This window comes from Empidonax traillii, unplaced genomic scaffold (genome assembly GCF_003031625.1).
Source record: "Empidonax traillii isolate 1590-97213 ecotype Southwest subspecies unplaced genomic scaffold, ASM303162v1 scaffold56:size2478089, whole genome shotgun sequence".
Taxonomy (NCBI): Eukaryota; Metazoa; Chordata; class Aves; order Passeriformes; family Tyrannidae; genus Empidonax; species Empidonax traillii.
The window spans coordinates 1951687-1978242 of NW_020955249.1; the positions used below are offsets into that span (position 1 = coordinate 1951687).

General features: G+C 43.7%; 2 protein-coding genes across 10 annotated transcripts in view; one reads left to right on the plus strand and one right to left on the minus strand.

Annotated features, from left to right (window-relative positions):
• Positions 1 to 5111, plus strand: part of SLC8A3 (solute carrier family 8 member A3) — a 122621-nt gene extending 117510 nt beyond the window's left edge. For 7 of the 9 annotated variants that reach the window (XM_027879687.1, XM_027879691.1, XM_027879688.1 and 4 more), the window contains 2 exons: positions 1548 to 1823; positions 2147 to 5111. In XM_027879687.1, the coding sequence (XP_027735488.1) occupies positions 1548 to 1823; positions 2147 to 2523 (653 nt within the window). In that variant the 3' untranslated portion in view covers positions 2524 to 5111. The remainder of the gene's footprint in view (positions 1 to 1547; positions 1824 to 2146) is intronic. The other 2 variants (XM_027879690.1, XM_027879689.1) reach the window with 1 other exon arrangement.
• Positions 5112 to 7334: 2223 nt separating this feature from the next.
• Positions 7335 to 26556, minus strand: part of SMOC1 (SPARC related modular calcium binding 1) — a 135837-nt gene continuing 116615 nt past the window's right edge. Inside the window, exons 12-14 of the mRNA XM_027879729.1 lie at positions 19539 to 19786; positions 12525 to 12575; positions 7335 to 10808 (exon numbers count right to left, since the gene is read on the minus strand). Of these exons, the coding sequence (XP_027735530.1) occupies positions 10792 to 10808; positions 12525 to 12575; positions 19539 to 19786 (316 nt within the window). The 3' untranslated portion in view covers positions 7335 to 10791. The remainder of the gene's footprint in view (positions 10809 to 12524; positions 12576 to 19538; positions 19787 to 26556) is intronic.

A 26556-nucleotide genomic window follows, 5' to 3' on the forward strand; every position in this document is an offset into this window, starting at 1 on the left:
CTAACAACCAATAAGATAACAAGTTACCTCAGCTATGCCCGCCTACATTGCGGCATAAGCTGACCTATCGTAGCTAACGGGTTTTCAACCAATCAGAAACTTGCAATTCGTGAGGGAAATAAAACCTTATCTAATATAATATAATTATAACTCTTATAATAAATATTAAATATGTTAAATATTATTAAACTGTCCATAAATATCTGGATAAACAAAGTCCATGGCCGTAGTAATAAATAAAGAGTCCTTTTAATATTTCTCATAGGTTTCTTTCCATCGGTTAAAATAATTTCTTCTCTGTGCCTCCGCAAGTTTTCAAAGACTTTGTGTCAGCTGGCAGTGCTCCTGCTGCTTCAGTGATCTGATGAATAGTGTACAAGCAGCAAGATCCCATTCTGCCTGGGGTCCTGGTTTATGGTGTGCCCAGTGCAAGTAGCTTCTACTGCTGGAAGATGTCCTGTCTGCCACGGTCAGTAGAGTTTCTGGGAGCAGGGAGGGTTACCAAATGCAGACAGGAGATGTTGCCCCATGAGGTAGCAGCTGGTGGAGTGAATGATCTAGAGACCAGCCAGCTGTTGCCTGGCAAGGGAGCTCACCACTTTCAGAGCCAGGCAGCTGTGGAGCAGATTCTTTAGGCATGTCTATGCCATGAATGGCATTTGAGCATCTCTCTTAACCTTTCCTTGATGGTTCGGCATCTTCCCCAAAGAGATGTTTTACACCCAGTTGCGGAGCAGGCAGTGGACAGACAGGCAGTTGGATGGGAGCTGTTGCCAGTGGCCACAAGGTCTTCTTCTGACATGAGAGAAAGCAGGGTATTCAGTTTTCTTCTTTCTAGCAATTAAGAGAAGGTGCTTCTGTGGAAGCATCCTTGGAGCAATGTTATTTCCCTAGTCTGCTTATCTCCCTATGTCTCTCTCCTTCCCTTGACATCTGCCCTATGCTCCCTACCTGCTTTATCTTTCTCCAGTTTATTTTCATTGTCTTGTGTCCGTACAAAGACCAGCAGTACTTCCAGTTTTGGGGCTGACCTGGCCCACCAGGCTAAGGAGGAGACCTCTCCAAGGGCCTGTACCACCATTCCTGATACCCTCACACAGATGAGGGGTGCTGCTGGTGTCCAGCCCATGTTCTGGAGCAGGAAGATCAAGAGGTCTCTTGAGTTTCCCAGTTCTGTTACTTTCTGCTAGTTTTTGAACCAGAACATCACTTGCCTGTGTAACTTCATCATGCCCCTCAACAGTGATCTCCACAGGTTGATTATATCCTACGCGACTGCCTGTAGATGGGGATAGGGTTACCACTCTGTGGGTGCAGTATCCCACTCTGCCACTCCCCATCTGAGAGGCACTGCTGTTGCCAAGCCTCATGTATCACTGAGGAACCTGGTGTGCCCTGAACCCACTGTCATGGCTGACACCATCCTGCCTTGTCCCAGGAGAGTAGAATCCTGGGGGTGAAAGGGTCAAGCACAGGCTGCATCTAACCCCTGTAAACTTGACCTGCCCAAACACAAAGGCTGGACCTCTCCTTCCATGTTTTTGCAGCAGGCGATGAGGACGAAGATGAGTCTGGCGAGGAGCGCCTGCCATCCTGCTTTGACTACGTGATGCACTTCCTAACTGTCTTCTGGAAGGTGCTGTTTGCCTGCGTGCCCCCCACCGAGTACTGCAACGGTTGGGCCTGCTTCGTTGTCTCCATCCTCATCATCGGCATGCTCACGGCCGTCATCGGCGATCTCGCCTCCCACTTTGGCTGCACCATTGGCCTCAAGGACTCGGTGACCGCTGTCGTCTTTGTCGCCTTCGGCACTTCTGTACCAGGTGGGGTGGCTGCGGGGAAGGGATGGGGTGGGAGGTAACTCCTCTGATGATGCTCCCGCTTCCAGGGGAGCAGCTCTGTCATGGGATGGGGTTCAGACTGGGAAGGGGATCCACAAAACTCTGTTCCTAGACAAGGTCTGCACTCTGCTTGGTGGTAGCATGGAGTCTCTGGACCTGGGAGGGGGTTGTGCACCAGGAGAGGTCTGTGTCCTAACCTGGTCAGTGCCCACCTGAGCCTCTCTTGTCCCCCAGACATGAAGGGTTGTCTCTTTCTCCTGTTGAAGCCCCCAGTGATTTCTCCTTCCCTCCTCCCTCAACCCCAGACACATTTGCCAGCAAAGCCGCAGCCGTCCAGGATGTGTACGCTGACGCCTCCATCACCAATGTCACAGGCAGCAACGCTGTCAACGTCTTCTTGGGCATTGGGCTGGCATGGTCAGTGGCAGCGATCTACTGGGCGTCACAGGGGCAGGAGTTCCAGGTGTCGGCAGGCACCCTGGCATTCTCCGTCACGCTCTTCACCATCTTCGCCTTCATCTGCATCAGCGTCCTCCTCTACCGCCGGAGACCCCACCTCGGCGGGGAGCTGGGCGGCCCCCGGGGGTGCAAACTGGCCACAACGTTGCTCTTCGTCAGCCTCTGGCTGCTTTACATCCTCTTCGCCACTCTGGAAGCCTATTGCTACATCAAGGGATTTTAGGCAGTGGAGGAGCGGTGCTGCCGGGAGGAGGGACCCCCTCCTCCATTACCTCACCGGACACTGATCCTGGAAGTGCGGTTTCACCAGAGGGTACAGCTGTCTGTCAGGGGCTGCCATTGACAAGATGGTCAGACAGCTGGGTGCCAAGAAGGGCAAGACTATCACAGAGTGAAAAAAACAAAGAGACAAAACCCATCCAAAAATGGTATAAAAGAAGGTAACAATGGCAAGTATTGAAATAAAACACAATAAACCCAGCCACTGACCCTATTCAATGAGATTATTAAGTTTCAACCATCTCCAAGGGCCTCCGCTCCCACAGGGGCTTGTCTCTTTCCTGCCGAGCACCCCTCTACTGTAAGGAGATGTTTCCTTATTTCTACTAGTTGAGAATTGCAGAAGCCTGATTCAGGAATTTGGGGGGGTGTTTTTTTTTGTTTGTTTGTTTGCTTGTTGCTTTTTGGTTTTGGGGGAGCACGCTAATTGATTTTTTTTCTTTTCTACTACTTAATCAGAAAAATGTTAAAAATTTAAACTCTAAAGCTTCAAGCTGCCGTCAGTGCTGGAATTGAACGTGTATTTTATGAAGCCACAAAAGACTGTGACACAGTCAAAGAACTTCTTCACTATTACTCGTTCCCTCCCCCGCCACCCTCCATTACTTTCTTTTTTAAGAACATCACAAGACTGATATATTTTTAATACAAACACAGACACACAGTCACACACATTTAATGACAAAGGCTGGAGCATGTAGCATCTCAATCACCTGCCTGGGATAAGAAAAAAAGAAGGAAAAAACCCCCCAACCCTCTAATACAATACGTGTCATGTATATTTTGACTATGGCATTTCTCTTTGTATAATTTTAACTTTGAGCTTGTGGTACTGCAGGGAGAGAAAATTATGTTAATTTACAGCTGTTAAAAGAAATAAATGGACACCCAGGAATAGCCTGCCTTGGGGGGAGCAAGGGGGCCAGGGAAAGCGGCACTGGCTCCTGGGGATGGTGGTGGTGGCGGGTTTGCTGTGTGGTTCTCCTGCTCAGAGGTGGAAATGAATTCAGGAAAACCTGGACAGTGTGCCCATATGTTCCCAGTGCCATCCCACCCTGAGCTGTGGCACGGTTGCCCTTTCATTCAATTGCTCCCAAGTTTTCACAATGCCTGTATCTTGCTGGTGGTCTTCAGGCCACTGACAGGTACAGGCTTAAAAACTGCCATTCACATCAGGACTCCTGCGTCATCTCAAGTACCTTTTAGGAACACTAGACAGACAAAAAACACATCCTTTTCATTTTAAATGCATTTCTTTTTAAGGAAAAAGAAGAAGAAAACCCACCACCACGAGAGTGTGTCATGAGTTACATCTGCAAAATGAAATGTTGGGTTGGTAATAAAAATAAATAAAAATTATACCTATATCTATATAAACAGTGCTATCTAGAAACAGATTTCTTAATTGAGAGCCCTGGAAGAGAATGTTAAAACCCTACTCTTTGTAAAGTGTTTTCAAGACAAAGATCATTTCTTCTCTCAAGGGACAGGTGCTGTAAAGGGAACCATTTTTATCAAGTTCTCAGTAATAAGCCAAACTTTGGGAGGCAGCAAGTAAGAGAGGGGCTGCCAAAAAGTACACCTCTACCTGCTGAGGTGCTTTTATCTGCTCCAAGAGGCAGGGAGGAGGTGTCCGTAGGTTAGGGAAAAAGCAACGGGAACAAGGTTGTCATGGACAAAAAGAGATGTAACATAGCAGGTGACTAGATGGAGGTGATGATGGTTCTTAACACCCAGATGAAATATTTATTTTCATACAAAATGTTTATCAGATATCTGTATCTCTATATAAATGTGTATACATGTGAGGCAGAGAAGATGGATTCTTCTCAGAGAAGCAGCAGGAGCTTTGCCAGTGGGAGCCCACTGTGGGTGAAAGCTGCTGGATTTGAAGCTAACAAGCACCTGACACTCTGCCTCCTTACCCTCCCTTCTCTATACCTGTGGGGAAGGGCCTGAAAAAGATGGGCAAGAAACCCTGAGGCCAGGCTCCCACTGAGCTTGCTGATTCTTCTGGCCTCCAGTAGTGCCAACAGCCACTAAGAGCAGCTGCTGCCACCGCAACGCTGCCCATCAGACAGGGACCCCAGAGCTCACCCACGAGACACAGAAAGAAACATTACAAAAGCCCCCAAATGCTTTTGGAGGAGGTTAAATTGCAGCTCTCAAGGGGAGATTGTTACCATTGCTGTTTTTAATTTGGACATATAGAGTATGTTGAGTATGTTGAGCTTTTATTTCACCTGTGCCAGCATCCCCATTCCTGGATAAAGCCCGGCCTGGAGTGCTGCCGTGCTGTTCTTCTGTTGCTTGTGCTGTATGCACCATGTGCTTTTTCATCCACTTCCTTCTCCAGCTGACTGCAGGGAGGGCGTGGGAGGTAGGACTGGCTACCATGAGGGCCAGCTGCATGGGGACCCTGGTGCTCTCCATGCACAAGGGTGATCTGCACCAGGCTGACAACATCTGTGGCATGTTTCTTTCTTTCATTTTTATTTTTTACTTAATTAAAAATATGCAAGCTGAAAAAAAACAACAGGTTTGTTGCCTTTGGGGATTTTTTTTTTCCTGGAGGTTTTATGTTTCATTTTGGGTCTAGTTATCTGCTTGCTTCTGTTTTCCTTGGGGCAGGTGCCTGGACTTGGTTGCAATGGCTCTAGCTGGTTTGCCCCATGATCCCCAGCCCTCCAGTTCAGTAGTGCTGGGAGGACCCTGCAGCACTTGCCCCTGGCTTGCTGGCAGAGAGGTGGTTTTGCTGCTGATTTTGTTGTCGCTGATCCTTCCCCTTTGTTTACCAAAGCAATTTCCAAAAGCTGCTGCTGAAAATACTGAATAGACTTGGATGCTGGACAATCACTGGAAAGATTTCCCCAGAAAGCTCTGACTTTGACACTGAACTCAATGTATTGTGAATCTAAATAGGTTGCGTTTCCTCAGCTTGCTTACAAGAATGTCTTCTGGGACAGTGCCAGAAGCCTTTCCAAAGTCAAGACATATCACATCTAGCGCTGACCCCCCTAGCCACGAGGCTAGTTATCCTGTCAAAGAATGGAATCAAATTAGTTTGAAACGATTTGTCCTCAGTGAAACCTCAACAAACCCATTCCTGCCATTTATTTACAAACTTATAAATCTGTGTAGGGTATTGGAGAATTACTGGTCTTCCTGGTGTGCATAGGCAAGGCTCCTTTGAAAAACAAAAGCCACCATTAAAATCAGTAAGCAGGCTCTCAGATAGGGAAGGACAGAAAGCATAATTGGTTCCCCAAGTAGCCAGTATCAGGTTTTCTGGCAAACACTCCATACAAAACACTTGCTGTTAGACTCTTGGTTCCTGAGGTAGCATTTTTAACCCACTTTGTTTTCAAGGTGTTTTCCAAACTAAGGAGCATCACTTTCTGCAGATCCTGTTGTCCAATTTAATATCAGCTTTTGAACAGTTGCCAAGTTATTTTGCTTGAAATGGCTTGTAAGGGCTGGTTGCTGAGAAGTCAGAAGGTCGACATTCTGTGTGTGGATTTTGTTACTTATGTCAAACATAAGGAAAAAGGAGGCACAGGGAGAAGGAAGACAAGCCTTCTGGTCATATTACTGTTGGAAGCAGAGGCAGAAGCAAGTCCTTTATAGCCCTTTTGACTTGCTTACAGAATAGCTGCACTGCCAGAGAAGGGTGAAGGTCCCTCAGAACCCAGAAACAGGAAGCATGGCCAAAGAACAGGTCTTTTGTTTTTTTAAATACCCCTTTCCTATTTTTAATTAAGTCTTGGAGAACTCCAGACATGACAACTCCTGCTCTTCCCTTAGCCCCAAAACTTGCTGTCTTGGTAATACCAGGAAATTAGCTTGGTTTGTCAGTTTATTCTTTACAGATACACACTGGGTGTCACTCATCCCTGCATTTTCTTCTTTTATCATTGAGCTTGCATCTAAAGACAAGATCTTGTCATAGCCTCTCAGACCATCTGCAAACAACCCAGCCTGTTGACTACCATACAAGCAGAAAACCTTCCTTGGGAATGCACTTGCCTCCCCTTTGATGTGCAATAAATGAGTTGTCTCCTTATTCATTGCAAGAGTGCAACATGTAAACAAGTGAAAAGACAGAGACCATGATGAGAAAGTTGGTTGAAAGCACTTGAAGCAAACAGTGTGTGGCCTTCTCTGTCATGGGCCTGTGCTGCAGCCTCTGATGAATGCCATTTCTTTGTAGCCTAGGAAAAAGCAAGTTTTATAATAGCACAGCTTTCCAGCATGACTTGTTACTTGTAATCTCTGAGGATTACAAGGTTATGGACAACAGCTAGAAGATACTATTTCAGGGTCCCATATAGTGAGGGATGACATGCAAAAGTCAAGTATGAAGGCTCCCACGTGAAAGGGAGGTGCAAGGAGATGCAAGGTGCAGGGCCTGACTGCTACACCTGGTTCGGGGAGACAGAGCTACAAGATCGCACCTGGCTGTGGGTCCCACCTTCTCCAATCACCTCTACACTCCTGCTGAAGCTTCATAGTCTTTCTAAGCAGCCTGCATAGATCAGACAGCTGTCATCAAACACAGAGACACACTCTGGAGCAAGTGTTAATTCAGCCTGAAGGTTTACACACAGAGAAGCATCACAGACTGCAGAACCCAATCACAGACTGACACTTGATTCTGCAAAGTCTCCTTCCCTCTCCTAAGCACTGCAGGGGTAACAGAATATTATTTAGAAGAGAGAAGTTCTGGAAACAAGAAACCACCACAAGACACTGGAGCAAAAGTTATCTATTTTATTACAAAACCAAAACCAAACAGATGCCTTTCAGTTTAACAAATGATGCCATAGGCAGAAATGTGCCAGGGTAAGTTCAGTATAAACTCAGACCATGGAAAGCAGTGCCTTCACACATATGAATCCCACTGTAATGCAGTTTCCTCCACCATACTATGCCCTTGGAGGTTCAGCAAAAAAGGAAAGATTTTTTTCTTTTGGCAGGAAGAACAGATGACTTGCACTGTGGGGTCCTGGTTCTCTTCTCTGCTGTTTTCAACTGTCATTCAAAGTAGAGCTGGAGAGGCCCAGGAAGACTTGAAAGATGAGGAGACACATGTCCAGTGTCTGCTTCCAGAAACAACACTGACACTTCCCATGTCCCAGCTTCAGTAAAATGCTACTGATGCAAGGCAGAGCAGAAGAATGCTTACCTCCACCAGATAAGGACACACTTGGCCTGGCAGCCATGTGGACTGGCCAGTTTTTTGGCAATAAAAGCAACAGGGGAAGCAGGCAGCTGAGGCTCTTCTGATGAGTACAGTGTGTTTGGACAGCTCATAGCATGGGTTGTATAAATCAAGACCAGTGCTGTCTGCACGACCCTCCAACACAAACCTCCAACAAGTAACCTAACCTCTGTTTGGACATTACATAATCACGCTTGTTGGGTCTTCCACAGAAATGTACAAATTTTACCAGAAGCTGCTCAGAGACCCACACAAATCCAACAAATCAGGATGCGGGGATTTGGACTTGTCTTGTAAAAGGGAAGCAATATAATGCTTGGTCCCCAATCCATCCATGAAGTCAGCTCTAGCATAGCAACATGAACATCCATTAATGCCAAAGCTAATTGACAGCCATGCCTTGTTTGGCTTCCTTGAAAAACTGATACAATTTTAATTGCAAACTTCATGTGAATGCAGGCCTCTTGGAGGGGAAGGACACAAGGATGAGAAAAAGGAAGTCAGCAGAAGAATTTATGTGACAGGTAGGAGTGTTGGCTGGCTGATTTATTTACATTTCCAGAAGAAAAGATGCAGTAAGTTTAACAGATCTGTAGTCCCCCCACAATCTTGTGGGGCATTGCCCAGCCCCAGTGCCTGGCTGACAAAACTCCTATAGGCATCCAACTGGCTGTTTCTGCTGGATGCAACTATACATGAAGAAACAAACACACAAAAACCCCAAAAAAAACCCACCCCCAAAAAAGATCCCAAAACCCCAAACCACCAAAGACCAACCAACCCAGTATCCAGAGCTTTAAATTCCTAAAACTAACATATTTAAAAGGAGAGGGGTTTTTTATACATTGGATTCATTCTTTACTCCTACAATAGAATTGGTGAGTGTGACAAAGACATTTCTAACTATACACTAAACCAAATTATTTCAACATACAAAAAATGTGCCCAGGGCATTAAAAAAAAAAAAAAAAAAAAAAAAAAAAAGGGGGGGAGAAGCAATCAAGAAGGTGGGAGCTTGCAGACCAGAAAAGCACATACATTGTATGTGAGAAACCATGAAGATCCAGCAGCAGGATCTGCTCTTGCTAGAGAGACAACTTCTTTTATTATGGTAGTGTGATGTATATTTCAGAGATTACCAGCAGTGTTTTCAGCCATGCTACATGTTTTAATTAGCTCCAATCTACTTCCGAGAAGTTATTACTACTCTTAAACAGTTATTTAAAGAACTATTTTTTTGTTTTTTCTTTTTTTTTTTTTGTAACTTTCCATTTTGCCAACAAGCACTAACTTACTGCATCAGAACACTTTTTTTTGGTGATGTATTTATCTCATGCTATTCTCATGATGACATGACACAGAGTGAAGATGCCGTGTTGTAACACCTTTTACCAAAGCAACAGGGATATAGACTCAAAGATTGAGTCCAGCCTCTACAGTAAACCAGTGCTGTTGCAAGCAATTGTTGGTGTGATCTCATTAGCATGGCATATCATCATGTTTGACTACAGTTTCTTCTAACAGAGACAAGTGGCACAAGGGTCACCAGGTCTGAAGTGGGAGGCTGCTCAGAACAGGTGAATGCTGCCAGTGGCTGGAAATACACAAAGCAAAACACTGTCCCATCACACTCTGCCCAAACCTAGGACTGCTGATATGGGGGTCCCTGCAAAAGAAACAACCTTGTTAAAACTTCTAGTGGTAGAAACAGCCTCTGTGGCCTCCAAGAACATCAGACTCCTCACTCCAAGCCTTCACTGTTATTGTTCGTCACACAGGAGGGTACTGGTAACAGCAAATTAGGAGGAGTGGATACTCTAAGCTAGGCAGGCACACCACTGCGCAGGAGGGAAGTTTGGATTCAGTCATCGTGGACAAGAATAGTAATTTCTGACAGACAGTCACCAGTGAGCACAGCCCCACATGTTGAAATGTAAGTAAAGCAGACACTTGGGGACCAGGGGCATGGTTACGTCTTTCTGCATAGATACATGTTCTTTGCTCTTCAGACAAGCAACAGGCAGGCTAATGCTGCTTTTAGCAGGCTTCTTAGTATTTTTATTGTTGTATGACATGTAGATGAACACTTTGTCAGAGAGGAAGAGGTACAACTTCCTTCCACTGACTCTACTTAGACCTACAGCTCCCACATCCTTCCTACAGCATTAGATTCCAGAGGCATGGCACATCTTTCCTAAGCATATCATCTGAGCCTGGATAGCAATGCATTTGTAATTCATTTCTGTCCAACTTGCAACAAGTGCAGAAACTACTTTTGTATATCCTTAATACAACCCTTTCCTATCTCTACTTTAAGCAGCTTTGCAGTGCACCAATACTTAAACAAAATCTGTGCTCTCAAAAGCCCAATTGCCTGTGAGTTGCACAGGGCTTTACAGTAAGAAAGGGGGTTCAGATGCTCTCAAGAAGCATTTGGTATCTGGCACAGTGTGTGCACATCTGCAAGAACAAGTCATGCTGATACACTGGCTCCTTTCTGCATGGGGGTGTTAAGGTTTGCCACTGAATGATGTTTTGGTGGCAGAAATGAATGCATTACATCCAGTAAAGGCAAAGTGTCTCTCTAGCCCTAACAGCCTTCAAAAGCAAAGGGAGGAATAGAACAGTGACTCCAACCCCTGTACAAGACAACTGTACAATTTACATATATATTTATATACAGTATATAAAATTCTTTCTTTGAGTCCCAGTGAACTCAATTTTACATCATCAGTAGCTGTTCCAATTTTAAAAAGTCATGATCCCGTTTCCCTCCACTCTCCAAAGTATTAGATTATGGCATTGAAAAGCAATTAAAAACAAACCAAAACCAATTATTAAAAAGTGCAAAAATTCTGGGTGCCACTTCTGCTATGCTGGATGTTGCTGATGCTGCATGCTTGCTCACAAGCAGCAAGGTGTCTGTCCGTCTGTCGCTGGATCTTTCCTTCCTTTGGGTCAGCTCCTGCCTTCCCTTCCCATCTTCTGCTGCTACACCAGGCGACCTACTGAAAGGGCAGGGTGGGCAAGGAGGAAAAAGACAAACAGAACAGAAGCAGGACAAGTGAGAAAAAAAGGCAAATTAATACCAAAAGAAACCTGATTGATAAAGATACAGAATAGCCTCTGCTGAAGCCATGGCCCCAGAAGACTGAGATCCCAGAGTAAGCTGAGAGGCTGAAAACAACCAGGGGCTAATGAGACAGCCTTGCTGAAAAAAGCACTGAATGAGTCACACAGAGCCTTAGGGACTGCCATATTTTTAAACATAAACCACCACTTCCCTCCCCCTCCTTGGAAATAGGCATGCAGTCTGTGGTAACAACTGGTCCAGCATCTCTCCCTCTGCTCTTCTGCCTGCCACAGCTGATGCAGAAGCCTACTCCTGCCAGGTTGCCCTGCCACCATCTCCCTCATAAACCACAGCCAGTTGTCTCCTCCCCTAGAAGACAAGCAGGTCTCAAAGGAGGCTTTTCTTCAGAAAGCTTTTGTTAAGCCCTTCCTCAAAGATTCTTAAAGAATCAAAACTCTTACAGGATCAGAGCAAGAACTCTGTGGATTAATTACAGGTGAAAACACACTAAAGAAAAAGCAAAAGCATGGACTTGATTTTCAGAAATTAGAAAGGTTACATCACTGGGAGAAAACGCCTCACTGGGATCAACATGCCCTGCCGTGGGGGGGCAAATATTGTCAAATGCAAAATTACTCCAGATAGCCATATTTGAAATTGACTGCACAGCTTTGCAAACAGCACTTGCGGTGCTCAGTGAGCAGCTCATAAAAACAGTAGATTATCTTCCATGTCCACAGATGCAACGCAGAGTGTGAGTGGGGATGACTTGTTCTATGCTGAGTGCTCTGAGTGATTAGGAAAGTGTCTGAAGCCACAGTATGCACTTGTTTGAATGCCTCTGCTCAGCTCTTAGCAGCAGACAAAACTCAAATACACACTCAGAACTGAGGACACACCAAGAAACATCACTGCATCAGTGTATAAGGTTTGGTTGATCTTTATCTTCAGTTCTCCATTCAGCCCATTTCAACCAGGACCACATATGGTCCCCAGAAAGGTAAGGAGGACAGCAAGAGGTATGGGAAGACTTCTGTCCTTAAGCAAATACATAGCCTAAGTCTTTTCAACACAAAAAGGAGCCTAACCAGATATATGTTGGGTGGCTATAGAACAAGTGGGAGAGTAGGCAGGGGAGAACTGCTCACTGCTTCTTGCAGTCCAAAATGAGAAGCACACAATGAAACCATGAGGCAGCAAGTCTAAAAGCAAAGCAAATAATGTGGTTCATGCCTGATGAAAGGGTGCAATTTGCTGCCACAAAACACAGAGAAAAGCAGATATTCATCACGAAGAACACTGCCTTCATGGGAACTTGTCCATGGAGTAATATAATGTAAATGCACCAAATCACTGAAATTATTGCTTGCTAGAAGAAGGGAGAATAGAAGAGGAGAGTATTCATTCCATAGCTGCTGTATCTTATCTAATTCCTTAGCAATGTACTGTCTGCTCCAGCTAAAGACACAGAGCTGGACTTCGAGATGATGCAGTGGAGCTGCATGTTGGTATATTCACACCTCTTATGAACAACTTTTGTATCCATCTGTTTCTATATTGCTGTTTGTGAACATGGGAGAGCAGGGGAAAATGAATTCTGAAACACATGGTTATCACAGAAAAAAAGAAACCATTTTGACAAGATACTCACTGAAAGGGTTAAGGCCTTGTCTTTTTCCATTGGGCAAACTGCTCAGGCTACCTGTAAAATCCAAGAACCACATTAAAGGCAATAAATGCTGTGGCATGACAAAGGGGCCTCCTTGTTGTCTGTTGCCAGAGGACAGGTTCAAAGGAGCCCCTCTGAGCATGCTCACAGCAAGTCCTGCCAACACTCTCTTAAGATTCACATGCAAGGGTTTGACTAATATGCTTGAGATGACAGATGTTAAATACCTGGTGTTGTAGTAGCTGAGTGTCATGAAGTCTGGAGGTTTGGTGGGGCAAGAAACAACAATTACAAGGTTAAATTGAACTGTGGAAGAAGAAGAAAGGAAGGATACAAGTACTGTCATGAGGTTTCCCCAAGCAAGAAAAGTAAAGCCATGTAGAATGAGGGCAGCCAGAAAAAGTGAAGGTGCAGGCAATACAGATAGCCCAAGTTTATTAAATCTTTCACTTGGACCAAACAATCAAACAGGTGCCTAAAATCAAAGACAGAAGGGCAGAACTGCGTCTGTGTTATGAGATAACAGGCACATGCACCCTACACCAGATGGAGCTCATGGCAAGGGCCTCTCACCTCAACAATAAACCTGCTCCTACCATGTGCTATGGGAACAGAGAGCTCAGGGATAACAGGAGCTCTCAAAAGCATGTCACATTTCCTGCTAGTTGGCTCGGTCTGATTTCAGAGAGGGATTAGATGAAAATGGGAACTCCTGCTCCCAGTCAGCAGCAGTAAGCCTATTGCCACCCTCCACTCTGCCCAGCCTGAGACTTTGATTTGTGCGTGCACATGAGTTGACTGCACAACTTGCTCTGCACACCGAGTACTCTGCACGCCAGCAGGTACAACACACTTGGCTCTGCAGAGAGATGGGCAGAAGCTCAGAGGGCAGGGGCGAGGTGAGGGTGGCCCCAGTGGTGGGGAGGCTGGGCTGCAAGATGGAACAGAGCTTCTGGGAAGGACAAGAGAGGGGGAGAGAAAGCTGGCAGTGGCCAAGATTGAAATGGGTCACAAAGCACAGCTTCTTGGCTTTAGAGAGCATTAAGACAAGCAACTGTGTAAGCACAGTAAGTTATTCGAAGGCCTCCAAACTCCAGCCTGTTACCAGCCACCTGCCCTGGTGTGATCAGCAGAATCGTGACTCGATGATGCCTGCACCTGTAAAACACCAGAGGCTCCACTGCCAGGGCAGAGGCTCGTCCCAGACTGACCAGCACCCACAGCCCGGGGATGGCAACTGCAACCCGGGCCCTTCACAGGCCACCGCTGGGGCCCTGGAGGGCACTGCTAGGCCACGCATTGCAGTCCCACCCGGCAGCCTGCATAAGCCAGAGGGCATCCCAGAGAACCCTCACCCCGCTTTAGCACCCAGAGCAGGTAAGCCTACAGCGCTGTGCTGGGAACAAGCATTATCTGTCTTTGAAAGAGGTGAATGAGCACTGTCTGTCTTTGGAAAGAGGCAGGGAGCTCCAGGTCGGTGCACCTGTGTGGGAGAGCCACACTGAGGCACTCAGAGAGCATCGCCTTCAGCCGACTGCCTGCCATATAAACACAGGCCAGCCACGTATACCTATGAAAGGCAAAACGCTGCCACAACAACACTGCACAGAGCAGAAAGCTGACACAAAAGAGAGGAAGGAATACAGCAGGTAGTGACAGTAGGTTATTATCATATCCCTGAGAAACCTTTGGGCATTATAAGGTAACAGTCCATCATTCAGCAAGTTTCATAATGGAGAGTGTTTGCTCAGCCTCACAAGTACATTGTTTTGAGTAGCAATTCTTGCCACACTGGATTAGGCCAGGTGTCTTTCCAAAGCAAAAGCTCCCAGGAAACTCCAGCAGCTTTTTACATGAAGAAACGATTCCTCAGGCTTACTGAGCAAACCTCTCACCTTTTGAGGAGAGAAACTTGCTACCACCAGCTTTGTACTCTCAAAATATTACTGATGTCCTAAGTCATACAAACCATCACTAACTTTTGTCAAGATTAAAGGCAAACTACAGCACCTCTACAAAGCTCCAAAGGGGGATATCCAAACAAGAAAAATAAAACCAAGCGATGAACCAGTAGAGCTCCTTTGCATTCTAATCTAATTGTAACTAGATGCACTTTAAATTTCCTTTTTAATTCAGTCATTACCTGGTTATAGTTTTCTCATGACTGCTCAGACTGTTGTTTTCTACCATCATTGGTCCAGAGGCATTTCCCAAGTGACTGTTCTTTGCTACCTTCTGCCACACAGCTGCTTGCACAGTAGTGATATAGAGTGATCTCATTCCCAGCCTCCCAAGCATGCAGAGAATCAGTTACTTCTGAAGATACTGATAAGAAAGGTCCCCAGCATCACTGAATGAAATCTGCTTTGAGATTGCCTGTTACTTTTCCTTCTTTCTGCAATATTTCCTCACATCTAGAAGAACGTGACGTGCTGTCTAATTACATACACACACTTTTTAATTAAAATATTTTGATCCTGTTTCTGGACTGTGGTCTTGGTGGCTGAGTTCCACCTCAGAAGTCCTCATGGCCTGTGAAACATGCCCAACACCTACCATCTGACAAGCTCTTGGACAGCAAAGCAATCACGGGATCTGAGCTGGCAGAAAGGAAGCTCCCATCAGCTGGCACAGGGGATATTTCTTCCCTGCCTATTCCCTTAACTCCTCTTTGGGTAGGCACAAAATGCTGACTTTTTCTTCTGAATTTGGAAGAATATAGAGGTAAAACTCAACTCTAGCATTTTGCAGCCAGCACAACTAGCATAAGCCTTATTCAGATCTACATCCCTCCTCTCCAACATCACTGGACTCCAATTTATCTCAGGTCCAGTAACTTTCCAGTAAAGCTTCGCAGTGTGTGTCTATCTCCTCTCAAGTACTCTGCCTTTTGACTAATGCTGAGAGCTAAATTTGTTCTTTGATCACTCAGGCTGTGCAGACTTCACTGAGGAATGCTAACTTTTAACAGGCTGTAAATCAGTCTGTTTTCCTTCCACAATTCCTCAAACAGACAATCATAGATCAAACGATGGCAAAGACCGTTTCTGGCATGCTCCAAGCTAAAAGCCCTCCCTGTCTGTTCTACCCCAGTTTAAGAAACTCTTTGCAGGCTTCTGCAGACCCTCAAAGGCTGACTCTATGTGGCTACTCTATTCTGAGATCCAGAAATGTCAGTTTTCCATGCGAACGGCCCTTGGTAGAAATAAGTCAGGTTTAAACAGAGGGACAAGAGCTGTGCAAAGTGGCAACCAGACCTAGCAGATTTTCCAGCAGCTTTCTAGATCACCATAAGGATGGAAGAGGAAGAATTTCTGACAGACTGTACAATTACTTTCCTCAGTGAAGAACCCCTGGCTGGCAATACCCACATATCAGGTTACCACAGGCATTAAGAACCTGCTGAAGAAGGGAAGAGAGACAGAACTTTGCAGCTCACACAGATTTGATCATAAGTTGGAAAGAGCTCAGATTCAGGTTTGTCCTTATGAATACCCCAGCTGAATCCTCACACATAAATCTTATTTATTTAGACTCTTTAGTCCCTGAGAGGCATATAAAAGTAGTGATTTATCTATGCCCTATGCTTCCTTTAAGTAACACTATTTCCACATTTGGATGGAACTGGCCACAAAAAAAGGCAAAACTGACAAAAATGCATAACACTTAATATCCGTATTCCTCAGCATCCCAAATGTTACAAAATTTGTATTATGTTTTATTTTCAAAATCATTGCAAGTGTTCAATTTGTTGCACAGGAGGCATATTCACCTGGAACGATGACCCACTTAATTTTAGTCCTTATGCTACCCAACCACAATTTGGAACATCTGAGTTCATTTGTAATGATGTATATCAAGGGGAAATTATGACTTTTCTTGCCTCCTTCCAACCCTTCCTCCTCCAATCCAGACCAGAAAAACCTTTCAAAGAAAGCTTTTGTTAAAACAAAAACATTTCCATGAAAAGTTTTGGTTTCATATGATGGTAGTTTACAATTGAAAGTACATCAAAAAGGTTCCTAACTAGCTCTTGGCTTGAACTCACAATGACCTCAGCCCCATTAGACCTTTGGAGGCCCTGCTACAGAGGAAGAAACAGACAGCAAATACGTGGACTAGTTGATTGACTATATTCACCCATGATCAGGATAAGGGAAAGTTAGAGAAGTGGTAAGATCATAGAATCATAGAAGGCTTTGGATTGAAAGGGAACTTAAAGATCATCGAGTTCCAACCTCTCTGCCATGGGCAGGGAACCCTTTCACTACACCAGGTTGCCCAGAGCTCCATCCAACCTGGCCTTGAACACTTCCAGGGATGGAGCATCCATCCATCCATCCTCTGGGCAAGCAGTTCCAGTGCCTCACCACCCTCACAGTAAGGTATTTTTTCCTCATACCTAATCTAAATGTACTCTCTCTCAGTTTCAAGCCATTTCCCCTTGTCTTGTCCCTAAGTAAAAAATTCCTCTCCGTCTGTCTTATAGGCTCCCTTCAGGTACTAGAGGGATCCAATTAGGTCACCCCAAAGCCTTCACTCTTCCAGACTGAACAATCCAAATTTTCTCACCCTTTCCTTGTAGGAGAGGTGCTCCATCCCTCTAATCAACATTGTGGCCCTCCTCTGGGCTTGCTCCAACAGGTCTGCATCCTCCTTGTCCTGGAGACCCCAAACCTGGATGCAATACTCCAGGTGGAGTCTCACCAGAGCAAAGTGGAGGAGCAGAATTCTCTCGCTCACCCTCCCAGTCACGCTGCTTTTGATGCAGCCCAGGACACGATCAGCTTTCTGGACTACAAATGCACATTGTCAGCTCATGTCCAGCTTCTCATGCACCAGCACTCCCAAGTCCTTTTTGACAGGGCTGCTCTCCATCTGTTCATCTCCCAGACTGTATTGACTCTGGGGGCTGTTCCACACAGGTGCAGCACCTCGCACTTGGTCTTATTAAACCTCATGAGGTTCCCATGGGCCCACTTCTCGATGCCATCCTGTTCTTAGGTGTGTCAACCACAACACTCATCTTGGTGTTGTCTGCAGATCTGCTGAGGGTGCACCTGATCCCTCTGTCTGTGTCACTATTGAAGATATTAAATAACACTGGACCCAATACAGACCCTTGAGCAGCACCACTGGTCACCGATGCCCATCAGGACTCTGACCCGTTGACCACTACCCTCTGGATGTGACCATCCAACCAATTCCTTATCTACTGAACAGTCCACCCATCAAATCCACTTCTGTCCAATTTAGAGAGAAGGATTTGTGGGAAACCATGTCAAAGATACCAATTGTTTCTAAATTTAGAAGTTCTTATGAATAGGAAGCACAGAAAACATGTCATCTACCCCCTTCACAACTTCATGATTTCTTTAAAAAGATCCATCACAAACCTGCTTACTGCACCTCTAGAGTATTTCCCTCAGTTTTTTTCCTACACAGTAGTACCTGCTCCCTTCACTGTCCACTCCACTGCTTTTTAGTCCTCACCATCCTTTAACTTATCTATTTATCTTTGATCCTCAAGGCTTATCAGGCCTGTAGAAGATATGTGGAGAAGGTATGACAAAACAAGATCAGAGCCCCTTTTTGACCATAGTCCTGTCCTCATACAACAGAAGAAACCATGAAAGATCAAGGCTGCATTCCCAACAAACAGTTGGACAATCAGGCACTCACAACGCCTCTCTGTTCTCCCCTTAATATGGGCTCAAAGTTTCAAATTTTCTTCCTTCTCTACCTTTTTTTTCCCCTTCCATAAAATAAATTTTGAACAGTCAGTTGGCCAAGGCAGCAGATTCCATAGAGTCTTATTCCAGGCCAAATAGCAATAAAACTCATTTGGCATATCCATCTTACTGGGAAGGTAATAAAATTAAGGATTGCTATTTTGGTATGTCATTCCTTAGTAAGGTACTGATGACTATAAAAAAACTTCCACTGGGCTAGAGAAGCTGAATGCTTCTTACAGCTGACAAGTAATGCGACATGCTTATTATGGTAACTAAGATTTTTATAAAGCACCTAGAAAATGCAACTTCCCAACACCCAAATGTACTGACTCCCTTCCCACATGTGCAAAACCTGAGAAAAGACCTAGGGAAATGTTTAGATGGGAAAAGAAAGCTACCCACCGTTCCCTATTAGCACGACAGTTATAACAAGAGCTGTCTGCACAGCCAAAACACCTGCACAGGATATTAGTCCTCTGGAATCTCCCTGTTTGCCTTCTCCTGCCAAGCAAGTCTGCCTACAGTCAAGAATGACTGATAATTATTGAATTTGGGTTGAACAGTTTCAATTCATAAAATTTCCAAAAATACCAGTTTGGTTCAGGTCCCAACAGATGATGAGGTGAAGATGAAAAAGGAAGAAAAGGTAGTAGGGTGGGTTGGTTGCCCCGGCATTAAACAGGAAGGAAAATAGATTATCCACATGCCTTATTTCTTCCCCAATCTTGAAGTACAATTTAACTCTGAAAAAGGCCAACAGTACAGCCCTGTACTTTCTTTCTAAGTTGTTCTCTCCCCATCATCCACTTTCCTGCATGCTGAATTTAGCAATGAAAATAAGTACTATATCTGTTAGTCAACAGGGTCTCCAGAGAAGGTTGGGTCTGTGCTGACTCATACATCATCCAACCTACATGGTTGAGATAACCCAATATTGTTAGCAGGGTATTACTCAGAAGGGACTTGATCTGATCTGAACTACAGTTTCCAAGGACTTCTACAGTACAAGCAGATTTCTGCTCAAGGCTCATCTGTTGCCCTGTTTCTGTATAGTCTTAGCACAAAGGTCTGTGATAAGGGATACAAGATGGAGCCATAAATAAATAACAAGCTGCATTTGCATGGTAAGGTATTAATCCCACTCATTTTGTCAGACGAACTTTGGCACTTTTGAAACAACTGGGAGAAAACATATTCCCGAGTTTGTTGTAACTCCATTTCAGTTTTTATTGTCATGCAATGGGGAAGAAAAGGCACTCACCTCCTTCCTTGCTGACTCCTAAACATCCTTTCAGCTCCTGAAGTGAGATTGACTTGTCCTTGTTGAGGTCACAGTAGTCAGTGAAACGCCGAGCACATTTCTTGGGCTTGGCTTTCTTCTTTACATAACGTTTGAAAGGCTTTAGCTCCCGCTTGTTGATATCATTGCTGCTGTTGTTGTCCAGCTGGCTGAAATACCAGTGCACCACTCGCTCCTCTAGTGTGTGGCTGGGATCTGGCTCTGAGAACCTGGAACAGAGGAAGCACAGGCCCCCAAAAAATGGGTACTCTCACCAACACTGTCAAGCATATGCTGAGGAGCAAGAGCTGCTCATCAAATCAAGCGTTATGCCATATTTAAAGAAGGCAAAAAACACAGGTCTTCCAACCTCCTCCTTTCAGCTAGGCTCTATTGAGAGAGATGAACTTTTTCTAAATATGTCCTTTAGCATTAACAAGTGGTGTCAAGAGAATCTTGGACTCTGATACCCTCAGTAGCTCTGGTTCTCCTCACATCAGTTGCTGAAACTCTGCCTAAACCTGGAACGATCCCCTTTAGAGGGTAAGAAGCAATATCCTTGGTCCTTTTGACCCTTGGGTTTCCGTTCAAGTTACCAGCAGGAGGACCATGAGTATCAGCTGTCATGACAGTTTTTGTGACAGCAACATCTAGACTTCAGAAAGGTAACAAAGTATTTAATGCAAGAGATATTCATATTTGGAAGTGTCCTTGGCAAGATATAACACCTCCCCGTATCTGTACTCCTGTGCTGTATTTTCAGCCTTTTTAATGCTTTCCATGTGGCTGATTTACACCTAAGAGTTCCACAGCAAACAAACTCCACAAATCTATTAAAAGCAATACTACAGATTTGGCAACTTCAGTTTGCTTCACTTCTTACTCATTGTGATATTACAAGTTTGATGCTGTTTGACTCATTTTATTTCTGTGGAAAACAACAATATCAGAGAGGAAGAGAAGAAAAAGAGGAGGAACAGCAACAGCTATAGGTGCACAAATAGAGAATGCTGCCTTTCAACATCAAGCCATCACTATTATGTCATACCACTTAAGCAGTGTCTAGTGCTTTGCATGAGCAGAGGGAAAGGGGTTATTTCTTAGTGATATTGAGAATCAGGGAAGAAACTCTTTCTAAGTTAGCCTGTCTTTTCTCCGTATGACAAGCATGACAACAGAGAAAGCTGAAAAGATGCTGAAATGAGGCTTGAGACTAAGCCTTTTTGCTTCCAAGAATAAAGCATTTCAGTGCATGGAAATTAGTGGATAGGTAGTCAGACATGGTACACTGGCACTGGTTGCCGTGACTTGTTCCAGGAGACATACCCAGCTGCTGCCTAAATTCCTTCCCCAGGAAGGAGAGAGGAACAGTTTCATGCTGCAGGCAGCCAGATTCTCCATGTGAGTTTGGGGCATTCTAGCTGATGGGAAAATACAAACCCCAGCATCTTATAAAATGCACTCTAAGACTGTCACTAAAAATTTCTTTATTGGTAACTAGAAGGGAGAAAATTCTTTTCACTTTCTTGTATGATCAGTTTTGCCTTTAAACCACAGCCACAGAGCCTGAAAAGTAACCTCCCCACCCTACCACCATGGTAAATTAAATTGTTAGTGATGGGGAATCTATAATGTGCAGAAAGCAAGAACTGGCACTCAGGTAGAGAACAGAGATCCTCATTAACTTTCTCTGATAGCTTTTACAAATTACCTTAGAATATAGAAAGATGGCTCCTATCCAGAGATACATGAATCCTCGCAACATGTAAATACTCACAGAAGGGAGAGGCAAATAAGCTACACAATTTTCCCAAGGTTTTCCTTAAAACTATCTCCATCATTTAATTCTTAGTTGAGAGGCAGGATGGCATTCAGTCACAGAACCTGGTCAGTGAACAGTGGAATGAACACTGCCCAGGAGAAAGAACAGGTTAGGAATAAGTCTGGGGTTTTTTTTGCTAGCCAAAATACCAGGCAAGCCCCTGCTGTCACCTGTGGACAAGCAGAAATTAAAAAAATCTCCCCAGGAAGTTACGGGAGTGCCCAGATTTTCAAAACTGTATAGATTGACCAGGATGACAGTAGAGAACAGAAACACATCCTCTGCCTAGTTTTTATGACATTTATTAACATAACTATTGGCCTCTATCCGTTTTGGAAAAGAGCTGGCTATCATTTGAAGACGAGCGTGTTTCCAATAACCTCAAGGAAGTTCTGTATTGCCAGAAGCAATATTCTGCTTTTGCTGAGACAGAAAAATAAAATATGAGCTTTTACATTTAAGATTCCCCTTGTCCACACCTTGGCTTGCACTTCGTTTCCTGAAGGCCCACAATTGGAGAAGCAGAAATGGAAAAAGTGGCAGAGCATTTTAGAACCAACATCAGAAAGATGACAAGCTTCTCACTACCTGCTGAAGAGACACTCAGAAGCAGGACTTAAAAGTGCCTCTTTTCACGAGGAACACCAAGGAAGAGCTCTTATGAGTTACCAAGAGCTCTTGAGTTACCAAGAGAAGCAACATAGCTTTCTTCAGCACTTCCGTACAGAAAATCAGGGGTAATAAAATTAATCAGGCTAATACAAATACATTGACTCATGAGGTGATGATAAATCAATCTTTGCCATTACAAACATGTTGAGAGCTCATGCTGAAAACTGCAGCATGCTAATACAACTAAAGGGAATTAGTTTAACAGCTGTAACTTTAGGAGGAAGGAAGATACAGCCATTTCTGAGTTTTTACCACTTCTGTAGGCTGGTTTAGCAGGACTGGAGTTCCTAAAATGTTTGCCTACTCTCTCTGATTATCATCCAGAATCCCAGCACAGGAAGCATCCACATTATCTCAGTTCAGCCATATCTCCCTGCCTCATGAAATTACACGATACGCTAATGAAGGCTGAGGTTACCATACCTTGACTTTGACAACTGCCCGTGCAAGGCACTTGGGCACTACCACGAAACATGAATTGATGCAACTTTGTAGCACTGCTAGGCCACCTAGCTTTGATGATATGCCATGACACCAACCACACCTGCTGGGTCAGCCGAAATGAATCTGGGGCTCTAATTGTCCTGCAAACATAGACTTGGCAGGAGTATTCCAAGGGAATTTCCTTCTATTTGCCCTGTCCTCCTTCCCGCTCCTCCCCCCCCCTTTCCCCCCGCTTACTGTTGCAAGAGAAATAAATCAGCTCTCAGATGCAAACCTCATCTGTTGGGTTGCCTCTCTGCTCATTCAGACCATAAAAGAATCAAAAAACCAAGACAGAACAAAGCTGCCTTGTACATTCTCAATTTCCAACATCTCTCACTTTAACACCAGTCACAATAAAATCCACTGAATTCCAGTACCTCACTTAAGTGCTGTAGCAGCTTTTTAAGACCTAGTAAAGGCAGACATTACCAAAATATAGATGGTCTTCTCAAGTTTGACTGCATTACAGCTGTACTTACTTTTTTTCCTAGTTGTTCCCCTTTAGTAGTCTGTGGCAAAACAATCAATCCTAAAGAACGAGTACTGGGGAAAAGTAAGGAGCTCCATGCAAGATGCTTTTCCAAATGTAACCTGCTGGACTGCTTTTGTACACAATCCAGTAGGTTTAGCTTAGTTAGGAGCATAAGCCCACAGACATTCCAACAGTGAAGAGAAGCATGGTCTGTCAGTAACAGCCTAGGACAGCAAAACTGCTTTCTCAGTTGTCTTACAAATTTATCAGCATCAAGTATATAGTCATCTCTAAGTACACTTTTGCTCCTCCTCCTGTTTAATGTGCTAAGAGTTCTGTCATAGCAGAATACCTATTTCTTTGGTGGCATAGATTGGAGATATGTGAGTTAAGGTACTGTGACTTTTAACAATACTATCTTCTAGCTGAGGCACACTTCAACAGCATATTTCACATCATCTAGTGTAACTGGGATACAGGCAGAACACACAGAGGCTGTGAAAAAACATGGATATAACACTTTTGTTATCTGTACTGAATTCTGAATCAGAGAGAAGACTGCTAAAATATCAAATAGGCAGCTTGAATATGCACTTTGCGTGCCATCTGTAATGCTTTCTAGCCCTTGAGGGCCCTTGCAAGAAAGGAGGAGTTAACTAGCAGGAAGGACCAGAGAAAAAGGGGCAATATATACAGTGTGTAATCACATTATCCTCCATAGAACTGTGCTGTCAAAGGGTAATATGCCCCCCTAAATTTTACCAAGTAAATTGAAGTCCATTCCTGCCAAAGTTGATCCTTTGCTCCCTGAACACTTGCAGCCCCATTGCACCCCACTGCACAGGCAGCATGGACCCATAGTACTATGGCAGTGACAAAAAATCCTAATACAAACTACTTCTTTGACAGAAAGCAAGGTTGCAGTCTCTGAAGTACCCATCGTATGATCACCTGTTTGAAGACTTAGAAAATCTGTTCTTTTGTAATACAAATTTTACGTAGCAACATTAGCAGCTGAGGCAGGAGGGAAGGACAGTAAGACCAGCCTAACATCACCTGGCTGGATTGCAGAGACTATAAACCAGAGGATTCCATCATTCCAGGATGAAAGAACAAAGGATAAGAAGCTGCTATCAAGTACAACAGTGTTAGAAAAAAACCCAACAAGCCCTGCTTTCATTCCTAACATACAATGCACATTAGTGGTCAGGATGTTTACAGGAGTTTAAGCTGTAAGTTTCTATGACTTGGCAATATTTTGCAAGATGCAAAGTGACTGACCCCACCAGTCAACACCAATGACTGCATTGGTGATGTCCACCAAAGTGCCAGCAGGGAGCAGTGGAAAGCAATGAGTTTAACAAACTGAGGTAAAATCCATAATTGTTCTTTCTCTGCTTCCACTTCATACTCCTCTTTTGTTGTTCTTTGCAGTTGCCTGTTCTAAAGTTAAAGGCTGTAAGGGTGGAACACGGTTTGAATCAAAGAGGATTACTCTAATGGAATTGCAAAAGGATCCTGTATTTGTTTTCCTATTCTCCCTTTCCTGTAGCCAAAGAATCAAAAAGCCAACAAAAAAACCTAAGCTGTGTTCAGACTAAACAAAAGGGTACTAGGCAGTCCAAATTCATTAGGGGAAATGCATAATTCCTCTACAGTTACAACTTCAGTTATCTGCCTATTACAGTTTCTTCCTATCCACTGGCTAAGTTGTACATTATTCTCAACTTTTCTGAAGACTGTGGGATAAATAATTTAGAAAGTTAAAAAATAACCTCCCTTCACTCATCATTGACAGCTCAAAGACCCTCCTCTTACATGAACTCTCCTGTATCTTTAATTAAGCTAAAATTTCAATAAGAGGACAAAGAGAAGTTGGTATCCAACTTCAGTTGAAACACAACATGAATTAAGCATTAACTTGCCTGTGCTGTTTGAAAGTGTCAATCTTTATTAAAACATGGATTCAATTCAGAATGCCCTGGAGATGTGCTGAGCTGTGCTTTCCTGCTTCCAACTGCTCAACTACAGCATGAAAGGGAACCTCTCAGCCATTTTTTGAAGTATGGGGTTATTACATGGGAAGCAAGTGGCAACTTTAAATGAAGGGACATAGCTGCTGCGTTACATGATAAGGGTGGCTGTTGCAAGCTGCCCTTTTACCCTAAATTCCACAGGGTAGTAATATTTAATATTTTTGCTGATAATGTAGCAAGCCATAGTGTATATATTTTGGCAACTAAAACTCATTTTTGAATTGGTAGGGACCAAAGAGAATTTCTCAGATAAGGGAAACCCATGCTGGGATTCCCTTTGATCTAGTTTAGTTTAGGCCCTGTATAATATGAATATATCAGAATTCGAACATTGACTAAAATGTACTAAAGCGAAGTATAAATCTTTTAAGTGCTGCACCTATTACATGCTGTTTACATGTGAACAGTTTCAACAATGCTTCTTTTCAATATGGATACCAAACACTGGTTAATAAACCAATTTCCTAAAAGTGCTCCCTTAATTACTTTGAAAACATACAGTAACAAGATGTGCCATAGAGTTATTACATAAACTTAAAATTAAGAATGAATTTTACCAGAGATTTTCTGTTTCAAAACTCTAAATGAAGTCTACGTGGCTATTATGCTGTAATATAAACCTGGGCCACGAGGAAGGCAAGTTCTCCTCTCATTTACATTATTGTAAAGCAAGAGTAACTCAATTAAAGTCAATAGCTTTGAACTTTCTTAAACAAGACAAGACCTATAAGGGATTACAAGGTTGTTTTAAGCATGCCCCATTAGAAAAAAAAGTCTTATCAGGTTTTATTTACATGGCCTGCAGGAATCCAAGTGGTACTGCCTCACTTTGCTGCTACTAGATTGTTTTTGGATGCAATTTAGCACAGCTCTATGTAGTATTTTAAAAGCAGATCTCTAATTTCTCCTCATGCTCTGCCCTCACTCCCTCCCCCCACCACTCCAAAAAAAAAAAAAAAAAAAAAAAGTGCTAATATTAATTGCAAAGCCATAGACAGCTTTGCATTATAAACAGGTAAAGTCTTGAAGACAGCAAACACAGGAAGTTTTCACTCACATATCCAGATTCAGACTGAAGGCAGCAGGGTAATCTAATCTGATTTCCTGTATATCATACTCACAGAATGTGAATTAAATTATTCTTAGGACCATAACTCCAGTTTGACTAAAGCAAGTCTTTCTGAAACACAACAGACCTAAGATAAAAGCCTTAGAGAGAGGGAATCAGTCACCTCCCTTATGACTTCATTCTGAATTAGATTTGCCCTCACTTTAAAGAAATTTTGATCACGAGTTTGTTTATATTCAGTTAATCATGTTCTTCCCTGATAGATTAAAGAGTCTGGAGAGTCTTTGTCCCTGTGGAGATACTCAGATTATATAAAATCTTTCAACCTCTTTTTTTGTTTCTCTTAATACTCTGAGGAAGGCTGAGCTCCTTAAAACTTTCACTGTTAAGCTTTTTCAGTCCTTGACACTTTGGAAAGGCTGTTCTCTGTGTTTGGTCCTATA